Source organism: Trachurus japonicus, chromosome 11 (genome assembly GCF_045865225.1).
Source record: "Trachurus japonicus isolate A0001 chromosome 11, Traja_1.0".
NCBI lineage: Eukaryota > Metazoa > Chordata > Actinopteri > Carangiformes > Carangidae > Trachurus > Trachurus japonicus.
This window is the reverse complement of record NC_140917.1, coordinates 6,979,792-6,990,528: the sequence shown is the minus strand read 5'-3', so window position 1 is coordinate 6,990,528 and position 10,737 is coordinate 6,979,792. Positions and strand designations below refer to the sequence as shown.

The 10,737-nt window shown below is 40.3% G+C and overlaps 1 protein-coding gene across 1 annotated transcript; it reads right to left on the bottom strand.

Annotated features, from left to right (window-relative positions):
- Window positions 1–873: 873 nt before the first annotated feature.
- LOC146978092 (chitin synthase chs-2-like) lies at window positions 874–7,504 on the bottom strand. Its single transcript, XM_085790566.1, has 21 exons — window positions 7,378–7,504; window positions 6,933–7,121; window positions 5,853–6,732; window positions 5,479–5,662; window positions 5,225–5,314; window positions 4,782–4,952; window positions 4,530–4,704; window positions 4,324–4,425; window positions 4,095–4,236; window positions 3,808–4,008; window positions 3,605–3,720; window positions 3,307–3,475; window positions 2,965–3,144; window positions 2,606–2,884; window positions 2,359–2,518; window positions 2,241–2,269; window positions 2,061–2,125; window positions 1,594–1,704; window positions 1,292–1,506; window positions 1,102–1,195; window positions 874–1,020 (listed from the first exon to the last, which is right to left on the bottom strand). Exons 1-21 carry the CDS (start codon window positions 7,450–7,452, stop codon window positions 874–876), a joined length of 3,774 nt encoding a protein of 1,257 aa, XP_085646692.1. The 5' UTR covers window positions 7,453–7,504.
- Between the last annotated feature and the right edge of the window lie 3,233 nt (window positions 7,505–10,737).

The window sequence follows — 10,737 nt, the reverse complement described above, 5'->3', positions numbered from 1 at the left end:
CATAAATAAACTAACAAAGATGGCGTAAGGAAAGAAGAAGGAGTAGGAAACAGCAAACATATAGTAAAATGATTTAGATCTTCACCTCATCCCTCCATGCCCCTGAAATACTCCCAGTCGTCCCAGCCACCGTCACTTTGCCAATTGACCATATTCACAGCGTCGCCATCTTTCCTTACGTCATCACTCGGCATTGGTAAAGAACCGTGTAACTGCTGCGTCCCTGGCTGTTGAATCTTCCCACCCCGAGTGACGACGTAAGCAAAGGTGGCGACGCTGTGAATATGGCTAATGGGAGGGGTGAGTGCGAGCAGGTGAGCGAGTGCTGCAATCTAGAATCTGAACGCTGGATGTCATGGTTTTCCCCCAATTTTACACACTGGACCTTTAAATAAATAACATTCACAATATAACGTTCATCCACATGATGTTGTTGGTCCTTTCACTTGCACACAACACACACATGCATATGCATAACAATTGTTTTTCTCTTGTTCTGTCTCTAAATTGTTTTAAATTTCTCTTGAAAGATGTTAAACAAGTAATACACACAATAAAAAGAGAGTATGTATGACAACCCACCCCCATTGTCTTGGAGGTTGTCCCTGCACAATTTTGGCAGGAAATTGATTCATATTTGAGGGTCATCAGCTGATGCTAATTCTTTCGCATTATAAAAGTTAGGCGACATTTGCTCTCTCTCCCTTCCACTTGGTGACATCCTATGGACTTTGCTTTTGGACATCCAGCCCCTCCACTGCACATATGCCACTCATCCATGCACCACATCAATGACTGAAATTGTTCTTAGTTTAACTTTGCGTGGTCTCCCTCCTTGTCACATTCACTGAGCCAGTTTGTGATAATGTGTGTTTACACCATCGTCCCTCCATGTGGATTCATGTTGGAATATATGAAGTCATACTCATCATCGCTGTCAGACATAGAGCTCAACTGGGACAAGGACATGGAGCTGGAGTCGGAGATAGAGTCAGAGTTGGAGTCGGAGTTGGAGTTGCCCTGAGGGGAGTCAACATGACCATCAGTGCACATTAAGCCACCACATCTGGAACACTTAAAGGACAATTGTATTGTAAATACCTTTTTGCCTGGCATATATACGTCTTGCTGATTGGATTTTTTCTCCTGAGGCACAGTGTCCAAAAAGGCTATATAATGGATGAGGGTGTAGATTCTGGATAAACACAAGATGTTTTGGTCAGAATAAGTGAACACCATGAGCTTCAGAAAACTGGGGAGAAAAACATCAAGGTATAAGTCAAGATGTTACCTGTGGTAGAACATGGCAAAGAACTGGATCCCCACCGACACTGCAAACCCCAGGATGAACATGAAGGCAATGGGATCAATCTCTGCATCTTCTCCAGTAGTTTCAAAGTTAAAGTCAACCTTTGGTATCCTGATCGCAAATGTGGCATTGTATATCTGAAGGGTGAAGGTTGCCACCAACCACATAGCATTCACCATGAAGAAGGCAAAGTTGATCTGTTTAACATGAGAACAATTAGTTTCAGATCAGTCACAGCAGGTTTCTGTTAGACGTGAAGCACAATTCAAGTTCCTCATGCCTACCTTGTTTCTCAGCTCCTGCAGGTCGTTGGTAATCTTTTTCTGTTTCTCTTTGTCATTGGGCAGAGGTTTCAGGTACTTCTCCTGAAGGTCGTTCCAGAACTCTGTCTCCTCCTGCAGAGAAACACAGAAAACCCTCTAAGTTTTTATTGTCTCTGGTGCAGGACACTAGGACAGCCCTCTGCTCCTTATTCTTAAAGGGATAGTTCAACATTTTTGCAAATTGACCCATTGCCATAATCCCTATAGTTTTAGGAGTAAGTTCGATGCAAGCTATTTTTAGAACGACGGAGCAGAGCCACGAGCTGCTCAGAGCTACGGTACAGAGGCTCGTGGAATTTCTTGGTTTCCCTCATCAAACTCATCAAATACACAATCCAATTATACGTATGTAGATCCAGTAACTAATTCTACTACAAACTCCTAACATGTCATGTGAATTTCATATTCTGACTGGGACCAATAAACACCTGGTCAAGTGAGGCTTCTTGCAGTTGCATGTCATTGGACAAATCCTGTAGCTCTGTGACCCAACCTGGAAAAGAGAGCAGGAGTAAGGAACATCAATTGTGCTGTGGAATTTTTACAGATAAAAAACTTTTTTAGTTTAATTTAATTTAATTTATTTTTGGTAAATTGTTAGTACTTACTTTGAGCGTCAAAAACAGGGGACACGTGACTGAAACACAAACAGAAAAAATTTAAATATCATCATTCACTCTATTGTGACAGATGTATTTTAGTCAGTGTTCAGCCTTTAGAGCTTACCCCTGCTCTTCTGCTGTGATCCTGTCATCCTCTACAATTGTGTTTTGAGGTTCAGGCTGTTCGGGATCTGGAATCATGTTCTCCTGGCCAACACTGGGACTCTGAGGACTGGATCTTTTACATTTACAGCACGCAAAGTACCGCTGGAAGACGTTTCTGGCTGCAAAAGTGATAAAAAATTAACTTTGGTGCTACACAGACAGTGCTAGTGTTTCACTGTAAGCTATACCAAGAGTTTGCCACCTACCTTTCTGCACTGTTGTCTGTGGGGTGGTCACTGGCGCTGCACGTGGCCCACCAGCAGGTTTGGTCTCCCGAGTGCCCCAGGACACGTTGTTCATATTGACCATTGAGTAAATGGTGAGGAGGAGATAGGCGCTGGGGATGCAGATGATGTAGAGAAAGCCATAGAACACAAGGGACAATTCCTGAGGATGCATTATAGCAGTGATGATATAAATTGAGGCCATGACGATGACAAACATGCTGCTCGGTGTCAGGATGGTTTTGTCTCTCACCATTGAACCTGAAAGAGAGTCAGATTTTAGGATCAGAGCAGTATTAAGCAGGATGTGATGAAGTTGGACCTGTTTGAATATTACTCACCAATAATGGACAATGACACTATCAACATGAGGAATGCATATATGATGCTCATGACTCCTGCAATAGTGATCTGAGTGTCCGACTTGAGTTTAAAGCAAAGACCCAGGTAGATGAACGGGGGTATCACTGCTAAAACCAGAGCTCCAGCAGCATGGATGTCCAAGACAAAGTTCAAACTACCTGAAGGACACAACAGAAGAGGAAAACACACAGCTGAGCTTCACATGTTGTTCTTGACTTTAATATTCATTTTACATGCATTCTATACTTTCAGTAAACATTTAAAACAATTACAGGGTCAGGGAACACTTTTATAGATTAATTCTCAACAGTGACACCAACCTGCAATCAAAAGGCAGATAGTAGCCGGTCCCAGAATGCCTGAGAACAAAGCAAAGAGCTGGTAGAACATGAAAGCTTTGGACATGGATGGGTTCCTCTTGGAAATCATTGTTGTGGAGCCCAGTAAATCCACAATATTGGCCATCGTTGATGGTCCCCATCGACGACGCTATGAATGGCAGATAGCCGTTAGCATGCCTAAATGGCTACATGACAACTTATGAGAGCAGCATGTAGATTTCATTTTGTCAAATCTTAGTGGGTTTTTAATTGACTTCTGATCGACCACTACTCTCACCTGGTTGTAGAGTTCTTTGAAGTCTTCAGGTGCATTGGTGTAGGCATCAGATGCAGCATTGTATTCCACTCTCCATCCTTGCTTTAGTAGTAGAGTGCAGAGCCAGCGATCCTCACCTGAGCAAATGGGTTTAAAAGTTAATGGGGAAAGTTGTCCCAAACGGATCTGAGTGTGGTACATGAAGTTCTACCAACATCTGCTACCTTGGTCGTATTGGATGTAGTGGCTTGCCTCCATGGATTTGGTGGAGTATCTCTTCATTACGTTGTTGTCCATCAGCGCCTCTGCTCTGAACAGACTGAAGCAGCCAGGGCTGCAAAGCACGGAGCCAATCACATGCTCCGCTGTCTTCTGCAGCCAGTGGCCGATGGCATACTCAAACTTCTGGAACCACACTACAGGACCTGCGGAGGAAACACAGAGGTACTCTACTCCCTGCATTTTCTATTTTGTCAAATGTTTGTTGCCTGTTTTTGTACTTGGTGCCAACCTGATCCAGTGGGGTGAATCCTTCCACATGCTGCCCCAACACGTGGGTACATTTTTAGCCGATCAATGAGTAGCATCACAGCAGCTGGCTGGAAGTCTGTGTCACCATCTAAAGCCAAGAGGTAGGTGTTGTGCTTCTCTTTCTGAAGGAAGACAAACAACTGGTTCAGTTTTGAGAAACTGGATGATTGCACATTCAAGATCATCATAATATTTTTCTCTTATCTCACCTGGATCTCTGCTCTCAGAACCTTCTCATCCTCTTTTCCCTCCCAGCGTTTATAATATTTGGTCATGAGTTTCCAGCCCAGAAGATAGTAAAGGTACATGATCTGCAAAATGAGAATCACCAAAATGTATATCTCTCACAATGCATATGTCCAAATGCTCCTTTGAACTAAGAATGGACTATAAATGTGAGTTGAGATTTTCTTACTTGAGACCATCTTTTCTTGTGGCGGATGAGCTCTTTGTCCTTGAAGTGAACTGTGATGGAGTTCCCATAAGGCATTTTGATGATGAGGCGACCTCCGTACGGTGTCCTGATGACTGTCTGTTCTGGGATCTGCTCCTTCTTTGCGAAAAACTTCTCATCCATGTTTTTGAAGATCCTGATGACATAAAGCAACATTTTAATAGAAATTCATTTTCTTATGACTCTAGACTCTCTCTTAGTTGAAGTTCTTACCCATAAGCTTTTGTGAGGACCTCCACAAGGTCCTTTGCGTAACTGTTGAGGAGACGCTTCCGACTCCCACATGTATCTTCAAACGCATCATCAAAGTAGATATGAGCTTCAAAGGAGAAATCTTGGTTCTGTGAGTCGTCCTTGACTTCCTTTGGTCTGAACCTGTCCATTCTGCAGAGAGCATGAAAACATAAAGAAGGGTTATTAGTATGGTCAAGGAAGAATAAACTTCTGGTTGGGCTGAGGAAACCACCTTAGTTTTAATGGTATCATGGATTTGGTACACCTTCTACTATTGTCTGATAGCCACAAGATTTGTGCATGTGTGCATCAGAACTGTTCCTGTCTAGTGTCAATGTGGTAAGTATGTTTGCTGTATTTATTTCACTATTGAGTCAGAGGCCGAAAGATTATATATTTAAGGATGTTCTTAGAAAACTCACCTGAATATTGACAGAATGATGCTCATCATCTCATCATACGTCTCATGCCACATTGTTGCACAAAGATACACCATGGACGTATCCAATACTCTGAAGGTTTACATGAGAATGGTTTGTAAATTTGAGAAACAGACTTGTTTAGAGGTAAGATAGATATCCACACCCAATATCAACCCTAAGTTTCAAGTCCAAACAGACCATGACAAACTGATGGAACAGAATGGCAGACTCACACCAGTATTAAACACACTTACTTCTTTGTCTTCTTTCTTGTCTGGATGTCGAAGCGGATGTTAAGTAGCAGGGACTGTTCGATAAAGGCTCCTTCATACAGCCTCCTGGCAAACAGGTCTTGTGTTCTCTGGATACGATATAAATTGAAGGACCAGATGTAGAGAGTGGCCAACACAAGCCCGAGACACCAGGCCACTGCTAAACCTGAGGAAAGATTAGCAGATGAAGTTCATGAAAAACTTTAGACACTGCAAAGTACTTTTGTCTAAAATAGATTTTTCTTCAGCACACAACACAGCACTGTGACAGGTATAAAAGTCAGCATGTGGTGCTTTTTAGTAGTTTGCCTATGTCCATATGTAAAATTAGCTTATGCCTTGTTACATTTCATTACCTGTCAGCATTCCAATGTCTGCTATGTTGGACATGTCCAGAAAGCAAAGAGTCCGTGTAACATCCATAACCAGTTGTAGGAACACGCTGTCATTCACACTATGGTTTCTTCCATCCACAACCACACTGCAGTAACTTATGAAGTTGATGCTTTCAGTCCCGGTCACACTGTTTCTGTAGTCCTGATAGTAAACAATGACAGGGACAACCAGCAGAGCCATGACACCCAGATAGGCCAGGTACAGAGGCAGGATGAAGCAGCGTCGCATGGCGTGCATCTTACAGGCTGCAACAACGAACCAGTGGCAGAGAGCTGAGGAGATTAGCTGCACCCCAACAGTGATGGCTATAATCCTTGTCTCACGACTGGGGATGGATTTCACCACCTCCCAGTCCATTTCTGACAGAGGGACGTAGGCTCCCAGCACACAGGCGGTCACCCCGATCCTGAGCAGGCTGGAGAGGATGTGCAGGATGTTCTGGCCTCTCCTCATGTCTATTGAAAGGTTTTTGAGGAAGATGGAGCTGCTGTTCTCACCTATCAATCTGAAGTAGTTCTCCCACCAGTTGAAGGACACCAAGAAGGACCCACCAACAGCCAGACCCACCCAAATGATCATCTTGATATCAGTAGGATCTTTCATGATGTATAAGACGAGGAATATGCAATGACCGATCAAGAGGAGGATGAAGGCGGTGATGGATGGAATGAGAAAGCGGTTCATCTCCTTGGCACTGCACTGAGAGATCACCTGTAGCAGGGAAGAGAGGATGGCTACGCTGCTCAGGATTGACACGTTGGTCACAATGTCAAAGTGTGGCATTGCTACAATGATGAGGATTGCTGCACCCGCAGACGCCACAAACTCAAAGAACAGAACCTGAGGGAGAAGCAGAGGAAATCATTTTTGAATAAAAATGGGGCACATTACCTGTCAGGATCACATTTGCATCACTCAAAGATGAGATGAGCGCTTTGGTTTTCGGGTATCGATCGAAAAAAGTGCTATATAAATGCAAACCATTATTATTATTATTATTATTATTATTATTAAAGGTCAGAGATGTTGACATGTCTTACAAGAGCAACTGTTGTTATCCTCGGCAGCTTTGATGTTTTGTGACATGACTTCCAGATGCTTTTCAAAAACAGCAGGGCACTGGAAGCGATAAGAGAGCAGCCGATACAAAGCAGAACCACGGGTTTTTGCTCTACTGGGATGGTCGTCGTTCCTTCATTGGCCATTGTGATGAGGATGAGGAAAGATGTCTGTGAGAAAGAAATGCGATAATTGGTTAATGCAGCTGCAACACAGACATCAAGTGAGCCTCAGACATAAGCTGTTACACCAAAAGTATTGAGGATTGTTAGCAGGGATTTACCAAAAAGGACAAGAGATTTTACATGTCAAGAAGCAGAAACTGTTCAAAATGACATCCTGGGTGTAAGGGTCTTTCTGTAATGTCCATCTTCAGTAATATTTCTAATAATAATATAATTTACAAGATGTATAAAAATAACCAACCTTGCTACAGAGAGCCAAACCAAACACAATGATAGCAACTATAATGAGAGAGACGATCCTCAGTAGTTTGATCATTTTCCATGGTGTTTGTTCATCCTCGATGAGGGGGACCTCTCGGCCGGCGTCCCACGGCCTTGTAAAGAAAGACCACAAAAGTCATTCACTGACACTGATAATAACAATAACAAGTTAGAAAGGTGACTGCTAAAACATTGTAGGGTAGAGATATGATTTGATAAAATAAAAAGAACAATTACGTTTAGCTAATAATTATTTGTTTTGCTAATAAAGATTTTAGAAGCTGCAAAGAGTAACAGATGTAGAATAAATGTTACCATAATTTTCAGTGGCATTAAATGAATTTGGAGTTTACTTTCATAACATACTGAAGAACATACTATAAAGGTTAAACTAATACTGTTAATAACGTAAATAATCATTGTACTTACACAACATGTCTTTAACTTTCAATAATTTGTACACAAAAAAATGTGTAACGTGTTCAGCATAATTATCCGAAACCATTTTTAGGTCACTCATTTAAATACTTAAAAAAAAAAAAACTCAACCTCAAACCGTCATTGGATATTAGAAGAGTCTTTTTCATTCATTTATTTATTTTAATTTTTTCAAAATGTGTAATTTTTTCCCCTGCAAATCAAGGTCAATGAAGTTGCCATGTATGGCTCTTCACTCCTTTTTTTTTTTTTAAACGTATGAAAATATTTTTAAAAAAATAAGAGAAAAACATAAAATTGCAGGAACAGTTATAAATACATAAACATGTGTGGAAAAAAACAAAATTCTAAACTGAAGTACCGTAGCTTAAACTTAAATAACTGTCAAACATAAGTTTGCTGATGTGGTTACTTGCCCAATAAAGGGTTACATTTATTTCTAACCGATTCATAATGTGGTATGAAATTATAAGGTATTCACTTATAGACTTCTAATTACAGAAATAATACATTGGAATTCATTGGAGAAACTGATTTTTCAACAACTGCAGAAACAAATTACAAACAAAACAAATAACTTAGACACTAGTTCTACTATCATGAATATATTTCTGAAATCACTGACAATTAATTTGTATTACGCTACTAGAAAATAAAAATCTAATGTCATATGCGTATATATGATATCAGTTAACTTACTTAATTGTGTCTTTGTCTTCTTCCATGGTGATGATTGAGGAAGTGAGTCCTGTGATACTGAAAGACTGATCAAGCATCTATAGTACTTATGTGACTGAGGTGTGTCGTTGGGCAGTACCCGAGGTGTGTGCAGCACCAATCAATTCAAGGAAGTCAGATCACACAGTCAAGATCAATAAAACTTCATTGCAATCACACTAATGTAGTTTATATATACGGTAGCTGTAAGTACAATATGCAATTGGCAGAGGAATAAACAAAATAAGGGTGTTAAATGTGTTAATTCTGTATTTGTATTGCTTTTTGTTGCTGATGAGATGCAAATAACTGGAGGTGAGGATCGCTGTTGACAACTTTAGAAGTGTGTGGTTGTAGTAAGTGAGAATATTGGCTGAATATTGACATTCACAGCTACAGCCATGAACAGGCATGAGTAGAAATACATGTAACAGTAAACCACTGTAATGTGAAAACAATCAGTGTCTCGAGTTGGCCATCCAGCGTTTTTTGCCTGTTAAAACAACTGTGACCATTACAGGCTTCCTGCTAAAGATCTCTGGGGTAGTGTTATGGAAAGCATGTTGGCAAACTGATGAGGGCATTTAGGTCAAGTGCAGCCTCACATAACTACTGTATTTGTCAGTGGTTGTCCAGAAGACAAAGGGTCAGGAGGTCATTAGCATCTGATTGAATATCCATAGAAACAACAGTTAATAGTTACTGAAGGGAAAGGACGTCATCAGGAATTATCCCATGCAAACCATGAATATCAACATTGACATCAACAGCAGGAGTATGGATAACACTTTTTCAGATATCTTCTTCTCAAGTGGAAAATTAAGGTAGAAAGATGTTAAACAACACAATGTTAAACATCCTAATACCAAACGTTTATTTTCATTTACAATCGTCACGCTCACCTGAGTGAACAAGTAAACATAGCGTGAGTAAACATGTTTAATACGTAGAGGTAACATTCCTTTGGCTGGTTTCCCATAAGAGGAAATTAGAAAGGGCTTCTGACAAGGAACTTTTTTTCAATGTAATAATTAATAAATTTCTCTGACCTAAATAAAACAGCACGTGAGAGATGGTAGTACACGTGCTCAGTTTAAAGCTCAGTCGATGTGAGGGTCTAAGCGCAGAGGATGTTGTTATGATGCCATGTAAAGCCCTTTGAGACAAACTGTTTGTAAAAAAAACGGGCTATACAAATAAAATTGCCTTGCCTTGCCTTGCCTAATATAATACACGAATCCAAAATCTAGATAGATGTAGTTGAATAGCTTTCTGGAGATGCAGTACTTATTTGTTTGTGCCCCTTTAAGGTTTCAATCTGCAATACACGGATATGTTTGATAGGGCTAATTAACTTATTAAAGCGACCGCCTGGCTCAAGGAGGAAAGTATTAGAGTCATAAGAATGTGTCACACCTTATTCACGTGCTCTTTGGAAGTTAGGTCTTTGTATCACGCCCTTGAAATGGGAAAAACCCTTTTTCTGTCTTTCTTCCTCCTTCCTATTTATATTTCTTCAAATTATTTAGGTCATTGAGGGAAACTTCAATATTCAATATTGATACTTTATACTGATCTGTTTAGACAAACATTTGGTTAATGTCCACTACCCTTCCATGGTCCCCCTTTTTTTTTTCTTCCTGTGATTGTGTCCTTGTATGAACTGTATACAGTTTTTATTTTACTACTTACTTTGTATGCCTTGTGGACCGCAGAACTGCTTTTACTGACTCTTTTGCTTGTGTACAGCACTTTGTGACATTTATCTTTGAAAAGTGCTATATAAATAAACTGTATTATTATTATTATTATTATTATACACTATTTACACGCTGTGATAGTTTCCAAAGGGGGGCTACTAGGTACTAATATGCAGGGGGCCCAAACCTATATATACTGTATATATAGTAGCCTATATATACTGTATGTATATATATATATATTTTTTTTAATCTTCCACTTGCTTAACTGTTCGCATTAACAGAAATTTTGGCCAGGGGTGCCCAAACTCGAATCCTGACTCAGGTAGCCTTTTGTTGCATGTCATTCCCCCTCTCTCCGCCTCCCATTTCCTGTCTCTCTCTCTCTCTCGACTATACTATCGGCTAAAGGTGAAAAAGGCCCAAAATATACTATTATGTATATAGTATTGGGCTGTATTTATAGTATTATATACTGTATATAT

Bases quoted from the DNA above. Each gene is read 5' to 3' on its own strand.
- LOC146978092 (XM_085790566.1), bottom strand. From the start codon at position 7,452: ATGATCAAACTACTGAGGATCGTCTCTCTCATTATAGTTGCTATCATT. The intron at 6,733-6,932 runs GTAAGACATGTC...CTTCTCCCTCAG, and splicing joins GGATAACAACAGTTGCTCTT to GTTCTGTTCTTTGAGTTTGT. The intron at 1,705-2,060 runs GTGTTTATTGGT...GTTTCTCTGCAG, and splicing joins AAGAAGCCTCACTTGACCAG to GAGGAGACAGAGTTCTGGAA.